At 43.6% G+C, this 22,886-nt stretch overlaps 1 protein-coding gene across 1 annotated transcript; it reads left to right on the forward strand.

Moving 5' to 3' along the window:
- Positions 1-3,000: 3,000 nt before the first annotated feature.
- LOC139663511 (speckle-type POZ protein-like) lies at positions 3,001-17,881 on the forward strand (the record flags this gene model as incomplete). The annotated part of the gene is made up of 5 exons (XM_071542202.1): positions 3,001-3,178; positions 10,831-10,886; positions 13,332-13,454; positions 14,388-14,530; positions 16,929-17,881. Coding segments are annotated over 5 exons (645 nt in total), but the record flags the coding sequence as incomplete, so codon positions are not given.
- Between the last annotated feature and the right edge of the window lie 5,005 nt (positions 17,882-22,886).

Genomic DNA, 22,886 nt, shown 5'->3' on the forward strand with positions numbered 1-22,886 from the left:
AGACTGTGCCGTAGACACACACTCACACACACTCTCTCTCTCTCTCACACACACACACACACACACACACACACACACACACACACACACACACACACACACACACACACACACAGTGACGAACACTGTCAAAATGCTCCTTTCTCCAGAAACGCCGCATTTTCTTTTTGCTGTGTCCCTGTCATGTCTGTGCCAGAAATGAGCTGCTGTTTATGAGAAGCCATCTCTAACTGGAAATCCCACCTATAGCTTCCTCGCCCCGTCCCCTCTCTCTCTCTCTCTCTCTCTCTCTCTCTCTCTCTCTCTCTCTCTCTTCTCTCTCTCTCTCTCTCTCTCTCTCTCTCTCTCTCTCCCCTTTGTGTGTGATAGCCTCTCTATTCTCTCTCTTCATGTCACTCAGTATCTCTGCGTCTGTATTCTCTCTTTCTTTTGCAATCCCTGTCACTTTCTCCCTCTTATTTCTTTTCTTCCTTTCTTCCTTCTTCTGACTGTCTTTCTCTTTTTCTCTCTTCCTCTCTTTCTCTTTCTCTTTTTCTCTTTTTCTCTCTTCCTCTCTTTCTCTCTTTCTTTCTGTCTCACGTTCTCTCCTTCAGGCTAACCCTCACACCTCCATCAGGAGCAAACAAGGCTCCTTGACATTCAATTTCCTGCTTGCCACGCACTTCTCCATTGTACGTGTTTCTCCTCTTTTTTTGGGCCTCTTTTTGTGTGAGTTGAATGGATGGATGATGTGGCATTGGACAAGTGGACGGATGGATGAGGAGGGGACTGGCTGTTTTTCATGGGGTTTTGGGTGTCGGCCTCCCTGGCTGAGCCTTTCAGCAGCAAGGTCACTTTGCTGGGATGTTGTGGGGATTTTCAGCCTTTTTCTCTACAAACACACTGAATATGTTCAGGATTTCCTGTTGGGAATGACAACAGGAAAAGAGCATTGTCTTCAAGTTTGTTTATCTGGTGTCATCTCTGGCCAGATAATGCAATAATGGGTCAAAAAGTAATGAACTGTCTGAAAATGTAATAAACCCTGTTATCTAGTAATTGGGCAAAATATAATGAAGCATCCATTTAAATGGCTTGATTATGTAATAAAACCTGTTATTATAATAAGTAGCTGCTCGTAATACATCTTCAAATAAATAATATACTTCAGCTAAGTAACATGTTTTTAAAGTAATCCTTATAGTAATCCTTACTATATCATCCTTATAATGTAATAATTGTGCAAAATGTAGTAAAATATCCCCCTAAATGTGCTGAAAATGTAATAAATCAATTTACTGTAATAAGCTGCTAGGTAAGGTAATAATATCTTCACACTGATAATAATTAATAAAAAGTTACCCCATATAAAAGTTCAGACCCCATGTAATGTAATAATTGATGTCAGTGTAACAATGTATTGCATTATCAGGAATGAAAATATTACAGTATCAGTCTAAAATTGTTATTATATTATCTAGCAAATTTTTACTGGATATGAAAATATTTTATTACACTTTTGACTGATTCAGAGGGACGTTTTATTACATTTTGACACATTATCAGTCAGTTATTACATTATCAGTGTCTGCAGGCCTTTATGTTGCTGAACAAACCATCAGCTACATTCTAAACAGGGCTATGGCTAGCTAACGCTGCTATTATGTGGGGTTTGTTTGATTAGATAATATCACAAAAAAAAAAAAATAGGCAAGCCAGTCAATCCAGGCTGTCGGAAATTAGTTAGTAATTAGTGTGTGCGCGTGTATGTGGGTATGTGTTGTGTGTGCCTGTGCGTGTGTGTGTGTGTTTGCACTCAGTCCTGTTGAGAGATAAATGAGTCTGGTTGACATTGTCTGGAACAGGTGGTGAAGTCAGCAGGGAAGACGTACAGACAACTCTCATATACACACACACACACACTCTCTCTCTCTCTCTCTCTGTCTCACACACACACACACATACTGTACACACACTCTCTCTCACACACACACACACAAATTGACTTCAATGCCTATTTTCTGGCTTGTTTGAGAGTGTAACCAATCTGATTGGGTAAAGGAGGAAGAATAGGTTGCCTTTGAATAGCCCCCATATTGAGTGCCTGATGTATTGATTACAGAAGCAGAGGGCCAACATTAATCATTCACAGCGTGTTTGATTGACTGATGTATTGTCTTGTTACGAACATTGCGCACTATTTATTTTCCTCAATATGAACCACTGAGTGTGTTAAAGGGACAGTTCACCCTAACATGGAAATTCTTTTGTTTGTACTCACTACTGAAACTCCACTGTAGTTTGTAGGAACATCAAACACACAGTGAGTGAGCTACTGCATCTCAACTTTCTCCCAAATCATTGAAGTCAATGGAGCCTGGTTGTTTAGAGATCCAACAAGGGCAGAAAATGACCATCAGATTTATCTAAACAGCTCATGCAGCATTTTGTTGCCAAACAATTGCAATTGGATTTACCCCATTATCTCCTATATTTTCCTCACTGAGAGTTCCTTGTTATTGAAAGCCTGAATTATAGGGACGGGACGATACGCTTATCTCAGGATACAATTCAATACTCTATATGGTGTTCATGGTTCAATACAACCACAATATGATGTGAAATATTAAAGTTCAATGACAACAAAGCATGACTGTGCAGAATTTATGTTTATTTCTGAGCCGCAGATCTTTCAAGCAATGGCATTGGCTCGCTAGAATGTAAACAACAATTTAAAAATCTCATTACAAAGCGCAAATAATATAATTTGGATGAAGAGCTTGTGAAACTGTGATGGTCAAGCTGTCTCATTTGTGATTACTACAGCAGAATAAAATGGAGCTGATATCGCGATTCATTTTTCTGCCCCACGATACGTATTGTCGCATTTTCGTATTTGTGATATATTTAATTTCGATATATTGTCCCATTCCTAGTGAATTATACTGTAGGAGATAATGAGGCAAATTAATTGGTACATTTTTTCCATGTGTATATGTATGTATGTATGTGTGTTTTCAGGTGAGCGTGGTGCAGGACTCTGTGAACATCTCAGGCCAGAACACTATGAACATGGTGAAGGTTCCTGACTGCAGGCTGGCTGAGGAGCTCGGAGATCTTTGGGAAAACTCCAGATTCACAGACTGCTCCCTGTGTGTCGCTGGCCAGAAGTTCCAGGCACACAAAGCCATCTTAGCAGGTGAGAATATCCTGCATTCATCACGTATGGGAAAGATGATAGATACCAGCTTCCTACTTAGCTTTCAAATGGTAAATACTACTTGGGATTTGGCAATTGATCCTGATTTCTCAGACTCTGATGTCACCAAGAAGAAACCACCATCAAATGTGTCACTCATGAACTACATGTGTTAAGTGTGAAAAAGCTGATCAGGAGCAACCAAAGTCTACAGAAAACTTCAACTGCGACGCCTTGACGGCTTCAAACAAGTTTGAACGTGTGAACACTTCCAAGTTGTTGCTTTCAACCATCAAGTTGTTCTGACGGTTATTCCCATATGACATGAACACACACACGCAGCATGATCAATGGAGCCGACTGCTGTGGAAACCAGACGTTAGTGTACACACATAGATACAGACATGCACATTACATGCTTATATACAGTATATACGGGTTAGACAGTTATATTAACGATTATTATTAACAAGTTAAGAACAGTGTAGCTATTACGGGTGGATGCTGTATAAATGTTTCTACCCCAGGTGGCATGATTTGTTGCCATAGAAGCATGATTCAATGTGTAATTGTTAATAGGCTCATTAGCGAGGGGGAGAGGTGTGAGAGGGGAAAGGGAAGTGTCCAGTACTGCGATGCTACTTCTTTTCGTCAACTGTGCTGTGTCAGTGTGGTTAGATGCTCTTTAAGGTGTACGAACAAACTACATAGTTACCTAGTTAGCTAATGATAAATACCATCCTCACACATAAGAACCTCTCCTTTATCCATGCTCTCTCTCGTATTGCTATTAATGTTAACTGCCTCATCATTGAAATTGTTAATAATAATCATCACAGATAACACTCCAAATCAAATTATGTCAGTTATATTAACCTAACCTGTTAACATTAATTAGCATTACCTACAGCTGTGTTAGCCTTGCCTTGTACTCCACACACTCAGCTAGCTTCCGCTAGCCCCGATATGTGTTGACTTCACTGTTGTAGCTGGCTGCTGCTAACTGCTGTTCCAGCAGCGTAGCAGTTCTCTCACCTCTGTGAAGGCTGTACGTCTTCTTCACGGACACAGTAAAATCCAGGAAAATATAGAAGCAGTTGCCATTGTGTAAAATGGGTCCCGTTCTTGAGGCTTGGTGAAGAATGTCCACTTTCTCCTGGAAATAATGGAACTTGATAACGACCGGCCGTGGTGAATCTGCCTTTTTAGGACTTGGCTGCAGGAGTGTAGTCAAGGCCTAGGGAGTCCTGTAGCAATGGCCGGATAGCGCTGAAGCCTTCCTCCAGACCCATTTTTCCGCAGTTGTCTTTCCTGTGTCTGGATTTCAAATCCTCAACTTTCTTTATCAAATGGTCAATACTAGAGGGAAGAGTCTTTATTTTTCCGTCTAATTCGACAATGCGATCCAAGGTGTAATTGGCAACCTCCTCAAGGCTCTTGATACACATACTGTGTGTTACATTCTCTTTGTGGAGCTCCTTGATAGCTTTGGCTAATTCCAAACAAATGGACTTAATTTCAGTATGTAGTTCACTTGAAAGACTGTCTGTCCTCCTGTGAAGCTCACTTGACAGTGAAACTATGGTTGAGTCAATTCTGGCCAACACTCTCTGTTCAGAGTTTCTGATAGCCGTCATTAGCATAGCCACGTCAGAGTCCATTTATTCTTGCGGGTCTTTCTCAGGCGAGTCTGATGGGTCGTGGCCTGGTTTGGACCAGAGGTTCTGAGTAATTTCTTTAAATATACCAAGCAGCGACAAGAGGGTTCCAAAGTAAACTAAAACTCCTCCTCCAGGTCCCCTAGGTGCGCTTGAAACATTTACCTTGATGCACCAGTGGGTGGGTTGGATTAGTCACCTTTTTTCTGCCCACATGCGCTCTGTCCACTGACTAAATCAAAGGCACCCAGTCAAGTTTTCACAGTTTGCGTTAACCTCAATGACAAGTTGTAGTTGTGCAGACCCCAAATACCATTTCACCAAAACTCTTCCACTAAAAATCGCATATCGGTCAGTCACTGTTGTCCACCTCCGAATTCATAGATATGATGCAGTTTGTAAGATTACATATTTATTGTATAATTCATCAATATAATTATCCTGGGTTTGAATGAACAGCTTTAGTGTCACATAGTCTAAATGCTGTTTCAGAGGCTTTCAAGAATAAAATTGCTGAGTACTTTTTAGTTTTGGGGTATGAAAAGGGTCCAATTTAAATATAGTGAATATCTGCACAAAATACCAGGTATATAACTTCACTGTTATTTACACAATCATATTTGCATACATCATATTTGACACAAGTGACATATTCTGAACAACTTGTTGGAGATATTGGCACTTTGATGACAGCCAGAATCAGACGGTGAAAACTTTGAGGAAACGGGCGAACTGTGTGTCTCTGTGGAGGCGAGGAGAGGCTGTTCATTATTGGATTTGTTGAAATGTGTGTGTGAGGAGCCATTTTAATTATGTGCTGCTGTGGTTTGGGGTCTTCCCCTCTCTCTCCACATCTCTCTCGCTGTTTCTCCCCTCCATCCTTTCTCCTGTAGCAGCCTCTCTCTCTGCTCTACCTGGTCCAGCCGTCGTCCCTCGTCCTCGTTATTCCCCCTCTCGCCCGTTCCCGTGACAACTCTCCCGGCCGTTAATCGCCGTGGAGACGGACAGGGAGGGATCAAACGAAGGAGGGAGAGCAGCTCAAATTGGCTCCTCATTGGCCATGTGATCTTTAAACCACTGCTGGATGTGGTCTCTCTCTCTCTCTCTCTCTCTCCTCTCTCTCTCTCTCTGTTTATTTGTTTCTCAGTCTTCCTCTCTCTTCCTGTCTCTGTCTTCCTTTCTCTCTCTCCATTTCTCTATCTCCCTCTGTCTTCGTTTTCTTTGCATCCCCCCTCTTTACCCGTCTCTATCTTCCTCTCTCTCCCTCTGTCTTCTACTGACTCTCTCTCTTGCCTTTTCTCTTTTTCCTTCTGCCTTCCTCTGTCTTCTCCCATTTTTCTCTTTCTTTTCTCTTTCTCTCTCTGTCCCTCTCTCTCTCTCTCTATCGCTGCTGCCTCCCCCTCCCTCTGTTGCTGCAGTATGAGCTCACCAGTATTGAGCTGCACCAGCCAGGCTTACTGTAGATTTGTCCCTAAGTTAGAGTGTAAAGTCCTACCTAGATATTCAGTAGTTGGTAAATGTGGTTTCAGTGCAAATATTTAGAATATTTCTAAACTTGTTTCAGCATAAGATTGTTATTAAAGGACTACAACGACTTTTTAGGAGTTTGGCCCATTGTTCACTTTAAACAATATCTGAGATGATTGGCACCAAAATCATCTGGTAGCTAGCTCTGTCCGGTGCGCACGCTAACGCTTTAGCATGAAGTATGTTAAGTAATCAGGCGATTAGCGTTATCCAAAGTATGAAGATAAACCTTTTAGTCATCCAAAATTGACATTGGTTTTTATTCCATGGCCTGTAGATTCATAACTTCTGAAAACAAATTATCCTCGTCATTACTGAAGGCCATTACAAATCAATAAAGCAAAAACTTTAGCTGTCTGGCTAACTTTGCTCATTTCCTGTGAACACAAAACAAGTTACATTTGAAGTCTCACAGGAAGAGAGATCTTGAGAGTGCATTTTTTTCCTATTTTTGTCTATTTCACCAATCCCCTAAACAAGCCTGGCAGGTTTGGATGCGTGTCGTTAAAATCAACCCCAGTTCTCATTAACTCACTTTTAGGATAATGCTAACTGCCTACAATTACCGTATGCTAATGCATTAGCATGCACACTGGACAGCTATCTGAGGCACAGAGATGATTTTGGTGCCAATCCTCTTCACATATTGGGTGAGGTGGCAAATGGGCCAAACTCCTCAAAAGTCGGTGAAGTCCTTTGAGGCGAATAGCTGATCAGTGATCAATGAGAGAGTTCTGGTATTCTGGTTATCACACTCTTCAACTAGATGGCTGGTACATTGGGTTCCTCAGCGTACTTGTTATATTACTTTTCCGTTACACACCCGCAAAAAAAGGTGATTGGGACCTCTTATCTCTAAAATCAGGATAACTCAGTGACCTCACCTGCAAATGATCATGAAAACCAAATGTTCTTGTCTTCCTTTTGCTCCATGAAATCAAAGTAGTGGGAATACAAAATACGTTTTGTTTCATCTAATCGGGGAGATGGGGATAATTATAGTTTTTGGATAATGTAACTTCAATCAGATATTTAGAGGGGGTGATAACACGAGTTAACAACATAGGTTTTTTAATGGATAACACTGCTACACTAATCAACTGCTTCACTGTGAAAAGAACAGATTGGTAAAGACAATATCTGTCTGATTATTGAGAGAAAAATGGTATAGATTTAACAACTAATGATGTTACACACAGAAAATATATTGATACCTTAGTGCATTTATATCACTTTGTATCATTTACACCTTCCACGCTTGTAATTAATTTGGTTAGTGTAGCTTTTATTCTAGTGACATGTAAATTAGGATTTACTGCCAACCTAGGTTATAATTCAGCTATGTTTGAAACTAAGTACATTTGGTGCAAACTGGCTCTGGAGGCTTCGCTGTATTTCTATTCAGCAGCAAGTGAATGACTCCAAACACACATACTGTAGCTGAAGAAGAAGAAGAAGAGAGGCCAAGCATCCTGCTGTCATAACGCAGAACAAGGTTGTTATTGTAAAATTTAAAAAACTAAATCTATATTGTCTGGTTCCAAAACTAACTAATATGAAATAAAAAAGCTCATCGATTATTCATAGTTTTTTGTTTTGATTCAGCCCAGAGTGTGGAGAGGGCAGTCATTTTTATCACAACACAACAACAATTATTCTCCTAACTTAAGCGAATTCACCATAAGTCATGTAAAATAAAAATGACTGATGTCCTTTCCTCGCACTCGCAAATGGAAGAAAAAAATGAAATGTCTAAAATCAAAGTTTCCATGTTATTCTGCCTCTGACCAATAAAGTGAAAAAGTGCAAAATATTTTTTGAGTTACCCCATCATCAGTGCAGAGATCTTCATGTTATTGGTCAGATATAGTATGAAATGGAAACTTTGCATTTAGATATCTCAGTTTGACTTTTTTTTTTCTTCTTCTGTTTGTGAGTGCGAGCTTCCCTTGCATCTAGTATTCATTGGATTTTTGGGCCAACACACCCCTGTCTTTGCATGTCCAGCCAGTACAAGAGGCACAGAACATTTTGTGTTTTTTGATCTAAAAATGAAGTAAACATTTCACACACACAGGCCATTTTTTCCCCTAACTGATCTAAAATGAAACGACTGAAACCAAAACCAAAATCAGAAACTACACTGTGTGGAAAAAGCAAAACAAACACGCCCTGAAAACGAACAGATCTGAAATTTAAAGTGGAATTTAAATGAAAGTAGAGATAAAAACTAACTTAAAAACATGAAACTGTGGCGTAGAACAGACTCGCGCTGTACAAAGTAAGAGGAAGACAGAGAGGAGGTAACAGAGTTCAGGCCTTCTGACGAACGTCCCTGAGGGAGTCGGTCGGGGTGAAGAGGACGATCCGACTGGGATGTTTCAGTCTGAAAGGATTGCCCTCCAGCCTCGCCTTATACTCTGAGGTTCAACCGACATGGGTGTTTGAAGGTTGACGCAGATAGTTTTGGGTTTAAGTCGCCAATAGCTGATATTTTCTAGCTGATGTTCAGTATCCTCAAATCTGACCATTTCCATAAAGAAATTCCCCCCCAAAAAATATTCAGTGTTTACCGCAGAATTTGATTCTTGTCAGGGTGGAAAAGCCTTTGAAACAGCGTTGAGGCCATGGGAGACTAAGACATTTTAACCCAGGGGAATTATAATTACAAGAAGAAGAAGAACAATAGATTCATACTTGCATACTTGTGTGGAATCTGATTAAAATGTCACAGAGTTAATTCAGGTTAAGAGCTTCCCAAAGACAACCAGTGCACAATTACACAATAAACATGTAATCAAACAAACGGCATCATATCTGTCATATCGGAGGCGAATGTCACTGACGGGCTGATAGGCAATTTTTCATAAAAGGCCAGTGTCGGCCTAATAACACAGCTGACATATTCCAAATAACTTGATTGAGATATTGGCACTTTGGCCAATATCAGCCCAATATATCAGCAAATCACTATAATGGCAAACCAATGTATCCGTCTAATCCGATATGTTTCCCCTCCACCACCACCCATCCCCATCATGATCAAAGGAACCGGCTGCTAAATGAGTGCAGACCCTGAAGCAGACCCAGTCATGAGGCTGAACCTCAGCTTGGGCCCAAACTAACCGCTGGCCTGTCTGGGATAATAAGAGAGAAAACACACCATGTGTTGTTGCCTTCAGCAGCACCACAGACGGGATGTGAGGATTATTTAATTATCGTACAACAGTGAATTCACGTGACAACACAAGTGTGATAAATTTACATAATTTGATATACATTAATTATACCCAGCAGAGGAATTCTTCTTTTTTTGCCCTGTGGTTGGGTCGTGCAGCTAGTGCAGCCAGTCTACCCTGGAGATTAAACCCACCTCACAATCCACTAGACCACCCTGCCACCCAACTGCTGTAAATGTTGTCATGCCTGAGATAATAAGAGAGAAAAAAACACTGTGTTGCCTTTAACGGAATACACCAAGTTTTTTGGGAGATTGGCCAACTTACCTGTTTAAGTGATGAGAACATTGACGCCAAAATCATCCATTGGCTCCAGTGTAGTTCATGCTAACACTTTAGCATCCACTATGTTGAGTGATAGTAGGCAACTAGTATATCAAAAGTGAGAAAATGAAAACCTGTAGCGGCTATAAGGCTAAGCGGTAAGTAATTGTAAATGACTTTCCCTGTTTTCATAGGAAGTGAAGGTGGTGGGTCACGGGAGACTGCATCCAGCTAAAAATCATTATGTTTTTTCACCTGAAATAGTTAGAAAAAGTAAGCTTGGCTACATCAGCTACATTGATTTATATATTCATATTTCATTTTTTTTATTTATAAATCTACAGGTCACATAGAAAAAACTGTAATAACTTTGAATTACTAAAATATCAGTCTTCTTACTTTGGTCCATGCTAGTCACCTACTAGCTTTCAACATGGTGTATGCTAAAGTGTTAGCATGGAGCACCAGAGCAAATCATCTACCGGGCCACACATGGATGATTTTGGTGTTAATTTTCTCATCACTTGACATATAAGTCGACCAGTGGGCCAATCTCCCAAAAACTCTGTATATTCCCTCAACAGAATACCACAAAGGCGGGATGTTGTGATTATTTTAACCATGCAGACTTATTGCATGACGGCATATTCCTAACAGAAGCAGGATAGATTAAAGGGGTTTCATATATTAGTCTAGTCGGGCTATCAGCACTGATATTGGGCAAACACACTGGAGAGGTCTTCATCAGTCTGTCAGCAGCAAGGAGCTCGGCTTTTTTTTTTCCACACGATGCTCTCTCTGCTGTCACTGCTGTCAATCATCCACCTTCCTCTCCTCTGACCCTGTGGCAGGCTGTTATCAGATATCAGAGACCTCACCATGTATAAACACTTCAGACAATAAAAACTCTCTCTCCTTTTTGTCTCTCTCTCTCTCTCTCTGTCTCTCTCTCTCTCTCTCTCAGCTCGGTCGCCGGTGTTCAGTGCCATGTTTGAGCACGAGATGGAAGAGAGTAAGAAGGTGAGTGAGAGCGCTTGACGCCGCTGTGCCTTTCGCTGCTTCTGTTCCCTCAGTGGCGAGTATCTCTAAATTCTCATCTTTCTCTCCGTTGCGTCAGCTAGCGCTCACCTTTCAGCACATCTGAGTGTGTCTGCATGTGCTCTTACATGTACTGAAGGCAGGAAGAAGACTCGGGAACTGCCACTGTATAACCGCGGGCCCTTTAAAAAGTCTGAAAAAAGACTTCAAATACATTAGCAAAAGATTTAAAAAGTATTCAGATGTCTTGAATACGGTTGTTAAAAGTCTGTTTTTCACCATGCACTGATAGATTTCTTTCCACTGCATGTCCACTCTTAGATTAATACAGAACAGTAGTAGCTAGTAGTACAATATGCAAAGCATTTTTTTCCCATCGTATCTGCTTTACTTAAACAATTGGACTTCATGTCACTTAACATTTAATTTCCTATTGTCCTTTTTTAGAAATTTCATTAGTTGTGCTCATTTGGAAATAGGCTGGTTTTGCCAGCTTTGTCTCTTTATTTAGGCTTTTAAATTCCCTTAAATTGATTTTCAGGTCGCATTAAAACAGTCTGAAAATGTTTTAAATTGAGCTCTCTGGAACCTGTAGATACTCTGTGTATCAAATAATGTTTACTTGACTGTTATTGATGTTATGGATGCATTAAGTAGAAGTAAATCTTTATGGCTGTGAGTGTGTGTGTGTGTGCGTGTGTGTGTGTGTGTGTGTGTGTATGTGTGTGTGTTTCAGCGTTACATATGTGCATTGCTCTTCATAATGTCCCTTATACGTATATATGTGTGTTACATGGGTATGTGTGTGTATGTTTTCGTGTGTGTGCGCACGTGTGTGAGCGAAAGCGCCTTCTTCGTGCCACAGTTGGTTGTGTTCATCTGATAGGCGGTGGTGAGATTGAACCTCGGTGATTTAGCCGTCGTGTCAGCGGAATATTGATGCCTGCGCGGCTCGAATGGGGAAATTATAAAGCACAGAGCCAGGAAATGCATCTTAATTGCTGTTTAAGTGGGCGTCTTCATCAGAGGGGGGGGGGGGGGGGGGGGGGGGGGGGGGGATGGTGGGCCGCGTCCCCATACGATACGGAGAAAACAGATAGATGGGTTAACACTCCTCTGCAGCACTCTATAGAGGAGAGACAAATGAGCTCATAAAGAAACAGTCTAATAGAGGACTGCTTTGTGAATAGAGGAGCGCTCCTCACACTGTAACTACAGGAGCCCGCACTCTATTTATGAGACGCCACTGGAAGCTCGTCTTCCTCACTTGGCCTGATCCGCGCCGCTGATGGAAGCCCCATTGGGTTCTTCCGTGTGACTCCCAGTGTTATTATGTGGTTCTGTTTTGCTTTCTTCTTGTCTTCTTCTTTTTTTTTTTTCTTAAAAGCACACATCCGCTGCCTAGCTGTCAGAAATCAACCGGAATAAAATTTGTCAAGCGTCCATCTCCTGTATTTCAAACCCCTCCTTCATATTGGATGGATTGTCTAATTCCACTGGCAACGGAGCGTCTCTTTTCCCCTCCGAAAAAAAATAATAAAAAAAAAAACGTGACAAGAAAGCACAGGCCTGGATGAAGAGGGTTATTTTTCAAGCAAGAGTTTGAGGTTAATTCAAAGTATGTATGTGCAGGATCTGTGTATACATAACAGACTGTGTAGCAGATTTGTTTTAAAGATTGAAAGCTGCATGTGTGCCCACGTCTTTATATGTTTCTTTATCTGTGTTTCCGCACATGGGTACTGTTGGCCGGCTGTGTGCTGTAAGTGCAACCCGGCTGGCTCCAGACTATCACCCCCCGTTATTTCCCTGTGTGTTTATGTTGCTGTTGAGTGGTCAGAGTTGACATAAATGCACTAAGCTGTTGGTACACCCAGCCTGACCCTGCTAAAACGCCGGTGGTCGCCGTGGTGACGATAAAGCGGTGTTATAATTGGTTTACTGCTTTGTTCTGCCTCTCGGAGCGGAGGGAAAGGTTCAGGTTACCGTCACTGTGCCGACAAGCGATAAAGCCTCGCTTGCTGGCTGCAGGCGCTGTCAAGGAATGAATGCTCAGGATTAATTTCCAGGAATCAGCTGAAAAGAATTAAATAAATCTACTAGAATGTAGTTTTGAGTTTAGCTGAAACGTGTTCAGACTGTTCACAAGGTTTTTCTTCTTTTCTCTTTTTTTTTTTTTTCTTCCTTATTTGGCACTTGGAACTTGTTTTGTATCTCTGCATGTCTGACTGTCCCTGTGTGTGTGCTAAACAAGGTGAGTGAGTTTAATTCAGGTGGGTGTTGAGATATTCTAGTAAAGGGGGAAAAAAACGCTCTGCTACGCGTGGTTTTGAAGGATTGTCAAAGCATCTGTCTTTTTATTCTCTCTCCTTTTATTCTTTTAAACCCGGTGTGTATTCTCCTCTCCTGTCCTCTCCTCCCATTCAGAACCGTGTGGAGATAAATGACGTGGAGCCAGATGTCTTCAAAGAGATGATGTGCTTCATCTACACAGGCAAGGCCCCCAACCTGGACAAGATGGCTGACGACCTGCTGGCTGCAGCTGACAAGGTACAGCGTGTGTGTTTGTGTGTGTGTGTATTACCACGTTCATTTACACACAGGTGTGCATGCATGCATAATGTCCTAAAAAATACACCCAGGAAACACTGGGCATACACACAAACACACTGATGCAGGAAAATATGCACCTACCTACCTAGCATGTGTGCACGTATACACACACACACACACACACACACACACACACATACATGCACACACGCACAATAGCCCACGACTCCTATTCCTTGTTTGCCTGTATTAGGCGCTGACCTTGTCTGCTCAAGGATTTCTGTCCATTTGTCCACATTTTACTCCTCCACTCTCATCTTCCAATTTCTCTCTCCATGTTTCCTGTCATTCTGTGAGCTCCTTCTGTGCGCTCTATTAATAGAGATGTGTTGCTCATTGTGGAGCTGGATAAACAGAGGCTTGAATCCGGCCTGGCAGAGGTCGGCTTTACCATTCAGATGGCGCCCCAGCGGGCTTCACTTGTCGCACAATAGCGAAGGCCCTCTTCTTCTTCTTTCTCCTTCTCTTTCTCTTCTCCACCTGAAACCCTGCAGAAAAATGATTACTGTCAATGTTAGTGACATCTTTGCGAGCAAATTCAGAGGAATCTGTTTTTTCGGTGTTGAACCTCTTAAAAGAGATATCTCCGTTCCCACCTTTCCCTCCCCCATCTCCCCTCACGCCTCCTCGCTCGACATAACTGTCACCTTTCTTTCTCTTCGCCATCTTTTCTCGTATTCAAACAAGCGCTCATTGCCATTGCGGTAGAGTAATTCAGTGTTTCCAAATCATTACACAATGCAACAATGGTGGGTGATGGCAGCACAGCTTAGGTAATTTAGTTTATCTGCTGTTTGTCTTTTCTCCCTCTCTCTCTCCCTCTCTCTCTCTCTCTCTCTCTCTCCCTTTCTGTCTCTCTGTCATTGTCAGTATGCTCTGGAGAGGCTGAAGGTGATGTGTGAGGATGCTCTGTGCACTAGTTTGTCTGTGGAGAACGCTGCAGAGATCCTCATCCTGGCTGACCTGCACAGCGCCGACCAGCTCAAAACACAGGCTGTGGACTTCATCAACTAGTGAGTTATACTGCCGCACTGTGACCATCCGTCTTCTGAACCGCTTCCACACTTACAGTATGCAAACATTTATTATTTTTTTTACCCTGTACACACATACATACACGCACGCACACTTTGATTTTCGTCGAAGGAAGTCATTCATTTTCAATGGGAGCAATTTTTGTCTCCTGTGGAAATTTAATTTAATCCCCACATCAGACCATTTTTGCTGCCATATCATATTGGGCCATTTAGCAATAAACCTCAGCCGCTGATGTTAATCATGTTGCGGGCAGCCTGTTTAGGTAAGATGGAACCTATTAACAACAATGACTGCTATTTATGTCCAGGGTGAGGTCATTGATCCAGTAGTCGAACGGCCAGTTAAAACAAAGAGCTCGCTCTCAATCACTGCCATTACTGTACCTAAATTGCACAGTTCCTTGCCTCTATTTTCTGTCTTTATTTCTCTGTCACAGCCTCTCTCTCTCAGCCAGGTGCTTTTCCCATATACTTCGCTCACACTTGCCTCTGTCCCCTCTTTGCTGTTTCACCTCGTCTCTTGGCCTCATTCCTCTTTTGTTTCTGTCTCCCACCCTCTTCCATCGACTCCCATCCTCCCTCGCTCTCGCTCTCCTTCCCCTGCTCTCCTCCACCTTCTCCTCTTCCTCTGTCCCCCGTTCTCTACTTAAGAGCTCATGTGTGCCTAAGGTGTTCAGTAATGCAGATTTCTGCCCCTAATCCCTGTCATTAATTGTGGTTATGGGCGTTATGACAGTTTAATTTGCGACAGCGTTGTTGTTGTGGTGGGAAAATTGGCCACGGGGGACTCTGGCCGGCAAAGCGTTATCAACCCTCCTCCCTCGGACAACATCGACAGCAACAAGAGCAACAAAACAAAAATCAATATCGAGGACGAATATAGAAAACAAACGACACAGAGGAACCAATAACACCCCCCCCCCCCCACCACCACCACCTCTTTCCAGACTAGCCTTTACAAGCAGCTTACAGTCATCTAGTCAAGATAATAGTAGTCCTCCTTTTCCTCCATCTACCGTTCTCCCATTTATTCCTCCTCTCCAGGGAAGAAGTGGAGGGTAAAGCCACCTAAAAACTCAAAAAACCCACTTTTTTATTTGCAGAATAGAGTTCACCCACATTTTTAGGCTGACATCAATCTTTAGGACCTAAATTCATAGTATAAATGATAAGTTACCAGACTGATGTAAAGCTAGTGTCTTTTAAGGGGGAAAAAAAGCATAAATTAATGCTTTTCTGAAAATAGGATTGATTTTGTTTATAATGGCGGTCGTTCACTGACTGGAGGTCAAGGCTTACCCACTTTTTTGATTTACCACCACATCACCGCTCCTCTCCCTCCCTCTGCCTCCTCTATTTCTTCTCCCGTTCCTCTCTGCAGACTCTCATTACTCCTTCTCACCTCCCTGTTTTTTTTCCTCCTCCCTCCCTCCTCCTTCCCTCCCTCCCTCCGTTCCTCCTCCTTCCTCTCCTGCTGTGGCTGCTCTCCCTGCGCCCTTTCTTTGGCCCGTTGCCTCAGCCTGAGCACACTGGCCGTTACCGGAAGCCGGGGTTCACATCCTCGGCAGGGAATAGGGTCAGAGGTCGGCTGGAGGTCTGGAGCCGCTGTGGGGACAGTGCATGAACACACACACACACACACACACACACACACACACACGCCATGGGTAGACATGCCAAGACGTAGGCACATGTAAACAAACGCAGAAGGACGCACACACACGTGCTGTTGTTTATTTACACACAATAAAACAGGACAAATGTCATTAAAGGCCACGCAGCGGTGTGCGTGATAGTGCAGCCCAGCACCCTGAGGGTGTCGGGGGGGCGGAGGGTGCCACAGGGCCCGCTGGTGTCAACACACATCTGTGGGAGATGGTGACTGTATTCAGGACATGGTGAGATTGGAATTAGAAAGTTCTCTCTGACTTTTTTGCCAACTTTGCGTTATCCACATATTCATGAACTTCGAATGTTACTTTATGCTTGTGTGGTGTTATTTTTGTAAAAAAGAACTTTTTGGGGGTGAAATATTTAAAAAAAGACATAAAGTACATAACAGTTTTGCCAGCTGGTATTTCAAATATTTGATGCTCAATATCTCAGAGCTGCACTCCACCCAGATAGAACCTTATTATTCCCTTTTTTTCATGTATGTGTTTTTCATTTTGTTTCTTGGGTCTTTTCCTCTTTCATTTCCTACTTTGCATTTCTCTTCACTCTTTCCTTACACTTTACACTTTTTTCTCTTCCCAATCTTTCACTTTCTGTCTGTCCTCTCTTCTCCTCTACCTCAATATTCCCTCTCTCTTTCTCTCTCCCTCTCTCTCTCTCTCTCTCTCTCACACTCTCTTTCTCTCACTCTCTCTCCCAGTCATGCGGCTGACGTGATGGAGACCTCGGGCTGGAAGTCCATGGTGGCCTCTCACCCCCACCTGGTAGCCGAGGCGTACCGCTCTCTGGCCTCGGCCCAGTGCCCCTTCCTAGGCCCCCCGAGGAAACGCCTGAAACAGTCCTAGTGGTCTGGAGAGACGCTCCTGTCCGAACCCCGCTACGTCCCGCTGTACAAGCGACCCCCACTGCTCCTCCGTCCCAGTCCTCCTCCTCTTGCTCCTGCAGCACCCAGAGAAGCCCGAGACTGACACCCAGGACCCGGCCATCCGGCTGGGGGAGCTTCGGACGCTTCTGCTCCCCCCCCCTCTCTAACTTTGCTGGACAGAACAGCGACTTACAGGACTGATGCCGCAGGGGAGGTGATGGGATGAGGGGATGCGATGGTTTTCACGTTCTTTCCCCCTCCAGATAAATTCTGCAAGACATGAAGCTGGATATTTATGGATCACAAGCTCAAAGCCCTGCGTATTCCATGTATCCTGCGTCTACGATATTGGAAAGCCGGAGCCTCATTCTGCAAGTTGAATGAACGAACTGATCTACTGGCTAGAAAGAGAAAGGTCAATGCTGAGTCCCTGTAAATAGATTTTTGTGGCATATTGTCTTCTTTTTTTTAAGTCCTCTCTTCTTGTATTGCGTCTTGTGTGTTAAAGCCCGAGCTTTCCTCTATAAAAAGAGAAGTGAAGAGGTTCAGCCAACCAAAAAGTGATAGACTGTTGCTCCCATCGTTGATTCACATCAGTGTTTGTACAAAGTGTTGTTTTTCTATAGCACAAACAATCAAGTGTCCTCTTGAATAGCAAAAAACAGATTTATTTTGGCTTGAATGAAATGACAGAGCTGAACACGTTTTAATGTTCACACTGTTTAACCTATTTCTTTAAGAAAATGTAAAAAAGAAACCTAGCTGGATAAAAAAAAAAAAAAACTTGTTTTTACTCACCTATTGACTACATTCCTCATGACTGTAAAATTGTGAACAATGTTTTGGTCTCTGAACTCATGAAATACAGCTATTTTACATTTTTCGTGCCTTGTTGGCGTCTTTTTTTAGCCCTTGATATCTTCATCATTTCTCATTAAGCATTTTGACCACATCTATCAGTAATTGACTCATTACCACGCAGTCCCTTTCAAGTTGCAGCCAGATCTATGTTAATGAATAACGCACATTTCAGTTGCATGTGTAATCCGCTCATGATCAAAGTTCAATCCCCAATGCATATGGTGCTCCCCCTCCTCCAATCACAAGGACTTGTATCCAACTGTGTAGCATGTAGACTTAGCTCTCGGCCGTGTTGTGACTCGTGTTTGACTTGGTCTCCGTGGGCTTTGCTTAGAGAATAGTTAGGTTGTAATCACTCCAGAGTGAGCTGGGCCTAACTCTTGGACAGTATTTTAACAGGGATTTCTCTGTGTTGACCAAAGCTGAGGCCCAGCAGGCTTTAGGGAAGCTCATTCCTGAGCCCAGCAAATCACTCCTCATCAAACAGTCAGCCCCGGCCACTGACGTTCGGGGGTACGCTGCCGTTGTCAAGGCACTTTATCATCTAACGGATGTGATGCCCTCAGTTGTGCTGCTACCATTAGTATAGAGAGCTAGGTAGCATCGAGCGATGCAAATTCTGTAAGGTTAGTGTTTACTGAACAAGAAGGTTTGGCAGTGTGGCAGAAAACTCAGACTGAGAGAGTGGCTGTTTGACAGTTTATTCAATCTGCAGGTCGGGAGCCAAGGAACTCAAATTCTGGTTTTATAGTGTTGAATATTCATGATTATATTAATACAGATAGAATATAATAAAGCCATTGGTCAAAAAGTATAAGATCATATGAACAAGACTGAACAACCAATGATAATTATAGTTGTAGCATTTTAAGGAGATGCATAATAAGTCGTGACCACCTTCTTCTAGAAAACAACAAGTTATTATTTTGTCAAACCACTTGGTAACACAAGATGTTACTTCAGAGTTTTAGGCAATTAAGGCACTTTTTAATTTCTTCCCCAACAGCAGGATAGCCGGAAGACATCTGAACAAATGCCATTTAGTGGGCGCTCTTATGGATGAACCCCAAACCCTGGCAGAGTGGGTGCCATGCACATCCCATTGAGCTATTTAGGACCGCAGGACTGAACTAAAGAAGAAAAGAAAGGGAAGAGGTTTTGATACAGCACTCTTTGTAATGCCTCGCAGCCTTCAGATATGCCTTCCAGCCAATACTTCTGTGTCCAAGAATTCCCTTGCAAAGGTCAAGGAGTGTGTGTGTGTGTGTACATTAGAGCCAAAGAGTGTGTGAACACTGCAGTCACACAGCGCTGTACGAGTGAGCATGCGTGTGAGCACATGGCCCTTCTTACTGAACCGGCCCTGAGATCGGAAAAGGTTTTGTTAACTTGGATCCGGCCTGCCAGTGTGACCTTCATCATATAAGCTGGAATTTGAGGCATCAGGGTGTGATTTCTCCACAGCTTTGACAAAGTCAGCTTGTGTTGCCGCTTGCAGCTAACCTTCTGTGTCTTTGTAAAGGCGTTTGTGTGTGTGTGTGTGCTTGTGTGTGTGTGTGTGTGTGTGTGTGTGTGTGTGTGTGTGTGTGTGTGTGTGTGTGTGTGTGTGTGTGTGAGTCGCGATTGGCCTTAGATGAGACAGTCAGGGGGAGATAGATGGAGCGATACATGTGGAGAGGCGTACTCAGTTGTTATGCATGCTGTATGAGTCTGTCACTCCCTCCCTCCCTCCCTCCTCCCCTCTCTCTCTCTCTCTCCTCCACTCGTTCCTCCGCCTGCCTCTCCATCACTCACTGCCCCTTTTATGGGAGAAAGGAGAGCGAGGCACGGCAGGTCAATGCTGTAAAAAGCGGGTGACAAGCGCAGTGTCTGTGTCAGCCCGCCGCCGCTAAAGAGGAGGAAGAGCCAGCCCAAGATTGATGCCTGCTGCTCCGCGCTGCCCGGCAGGAGGACGAGGAGGGAGGACAGAGGGGAGGGAAGAGAGAGAGAAAGAGAGGAGTGGGAATTGGAAAGTAGTTTGTGAGGGAGGGAGAGAGGAAGGGAGGGAGGGAGGAGGGGAGGGGGGGGGAGAGCATTTCCTTTGATTTTGAAGGGCTTCAGCTCCAGCGGTCTGAAATTTAAACCTTGACTATTTTGATGACAACCTCCTCCCCCTCATGTCATCAGTTCTTAAACAACTCCATGAATGTTAAAACATAATAAAATAACCATTTCACTTAAAAGTTTGAGTTTTTTCTGTGTCCTAAGGAAACTCATATGAGACGCTCTCACTCAATTATGATAAGTCGTGTTGTGCCGCCGCAACAAAATGGCTTTTAGCGGGAGTGGGGTGTCTGTCAAAAATAATCCCATCTGCATAAAAAGTTCCACATTGCAGCAACCCAAGAATGGACTGTGACCATAATCGTCTTTTTCAGTGCATAGTGCTCAGCTGTTAGAAACTGAAGTGTTTCAACATTGTCTCTGTCACAGCTTGCATAGTTTGAGTTGGCATTGGATGACATTATATCAAACTGATAGCATTTCGGGGGCCACCAAAATTTCAAATTGCCTAATGCAGCTTTAATGAGAGTATATTCTGACCTTTGTGTGAACATGTTTGACTTCATTTTTCTCATGATATCCCAAGTAATCCACTCAGAAGGAGGTGTCGTCTTTGACAGGTGAGGCAAGGGGTGGGGGCGGGGTGGGGGGCTCAGGCCTTGGGGCAGAGACATGGAAGGATGAAATGACAGAGGTAATGGATGGATAGAGGGATGAAGAGTGATCAGGTGTCATAGAGGTGGGACAGGACCAGACGGATGGCGAGCGAAGGAGGGATGGGAGGATGGATGGCGAGAGCAGACCAGACACTGACACTGCTGAGAGATTTGTCTTGTCCTCTACTCCATTCGTCTTGTTTCTCCTGCTTCACTGTGCCCGAGTGAATTATTAAAACTCATAAAAAGACTTACTGCGGGATTTTGAGGTGGTACAGCGCCTGCCTGCCGGGGAAGTGTTGGGTGGCAGAACGCCGCCGCTGTTTTGCTTTGGGAGGATCCCGCTCCTCCCTTCGTCGAGGATTGTCTTCAAGCGTTGGGGGACACGCACAAACAAACATGTTCCGCTGAAATCCGCAATGAACCGTCTGCTAATAACGCCGGATGTAGAAATTAGAGGAGGGAAGGAATTAGACAAGGGAGTTGAGCCACACGCACACACACGCACACACGGACACAATTACGCACATATATATAAACTGCTAATTGCTTTGTGTGCTCCAATCCGTCCTGTGAATGAGCCGGTGCAATATTGTGGTGCTGTGGGTGTTTGCCCGGCTCATAACCGCAGACCAATGTGGCGTAGACAAGCTCATATATTAAGATAACCCCGAAACGGAATGGAATTGTATTTCCCCGGCGGTTCAAACGACTTCTGTGGTTGTAAACTGATAGTGGATGAGATTTGGCTTTAATGAAGCAAGACTTATTGTGCACAGTGCAACAGAGGAAGGTGCATGGGTGCGTGGGGGTGTGCGTGTGTGTGTGTGTGTGTTTTATTATTTGCGAGTGTGTGTCTGTATGCGTGTGTGCGTCCATCCTTTTCTTTAACAAGGTGCACTGTTATCTATGGGTGTGCGTTTCCTTGCACACTCTCACAGCGGATGTTATTGTATCACTATTATTCCTGCTAGGTTGGAGTGTGTGTCTGAGGACTGTGATTTATTTTGCCTGAAATAATCAAGTGAAAGGTTTTTACTTCGTACTTGTCCCTGGTGTAATCTTTCTCAAGGTTGTGTGTGTGGTTGTGTGTGTGTGTGTGTGTGTGTGTGTGTGTGTGTGTGTGTGTGTGTGTACAGGCTGTGAGAGTGTCATATTCATCTGTTTATTAGAATGTTCCCTACTGGCCTGGCTGTAATGAGACCTGTGGAGCCTAGGAGTGATGGAGTTGAGCTCATCAGGACTACACTCATCGAGCAAGCGAGAGAGAGAGAGAGACACACACACACACACACACACAGAAACACAGAAAGAGAGAGAGAGAGAGAGGGAGAGATAGACACAGCGGGAAGCAGGGTAGGAAATGAAGAGGTAGAAACAAAGGGACAGAGGATGGTATTGGGCAGAGATGGTGGCAAAAAGGAACAAGGCAACAGGAAAAATCTCATTGCCCCCTTCGTTGAATGATGCTGTCCCCTTTGGACCAATGAGAGACATGCATCATTTCCCCAAATTCCGTCACAGTCCGATCACTGTCGTCTGAGGTAACGGAAGGAAGGATGAACGACAAATGAATGGAGACCAATCCGTCCCCAAAATAGGGACAAATATGTGGACAAATAGGAACTAGTGTGAGCGTAGGAGGGGTTCGGTCCAGCTGCATTGGGGAAAAAAAAAGGAAAAATTCAGCCACACTTGAACACAATTAATGAACTTGAGTTATGAATTGTAAAACTGAGAAAGAGCCAACCGGCAGAGCCTTGGATGGAATAAAATCTTGGCATTGGCTGAAATTGCTGTGTACAAAAGAAAAGAGAAGTGGCGGCTTGAGGAGCTGAAACGAAGTTCGAGAGAAACTGAAGTGAGGAAAAGAGCGACAGATAGGGTGAGAGTTAGGGACTGGACTGGGGAGAGAGAGAGAGAGAAAGAGAGAGAGAGAGAGAGAGAGAGGGAAGGGCAGAAAGAGGGGAAACAGGGTTGTCTTATGAGGTCCATTTGTTACCTGTGCATGGGTAAATGAAAGCCCTCTCTCAGCCTCGTTAAGCATGATGCACTGCCTTGGCCGTCGGCACGGCGCTGATTAAAATTCACCCTCCGGAGTTTGAGGGAGCGGCTTAGCTGAGGCTGCACTCCTGCGCTCCCAGAGCAAATGGGCCGAAAGGTCACGGCTCGGCGACCCCCGCAGCCATGCCTTATTTATTTAGCCTGTTACCTAGCCTGCCACGGGGACAGA

The sequence above is a fragment of the Centroberyx affinis genome, unplaced genomic scaffold (genome assembly GCF_046629955.1).
Source record: "Centroberyx affinis isolate AG114_WGS23_722 - 3 ecotype Tasmania unplaced genomic scaffold, CSIRO-AGI_Caff_v1 ptg004036l_1, whole genome shotgun sequence".
NCBI classification, from domain to species: domain Eukaryota; kingdom Metazoa; phylum Chordata; class Actinopteri; order Beryciformes; family Berycidae; genus Centroberyx; species Centroberyx affinis.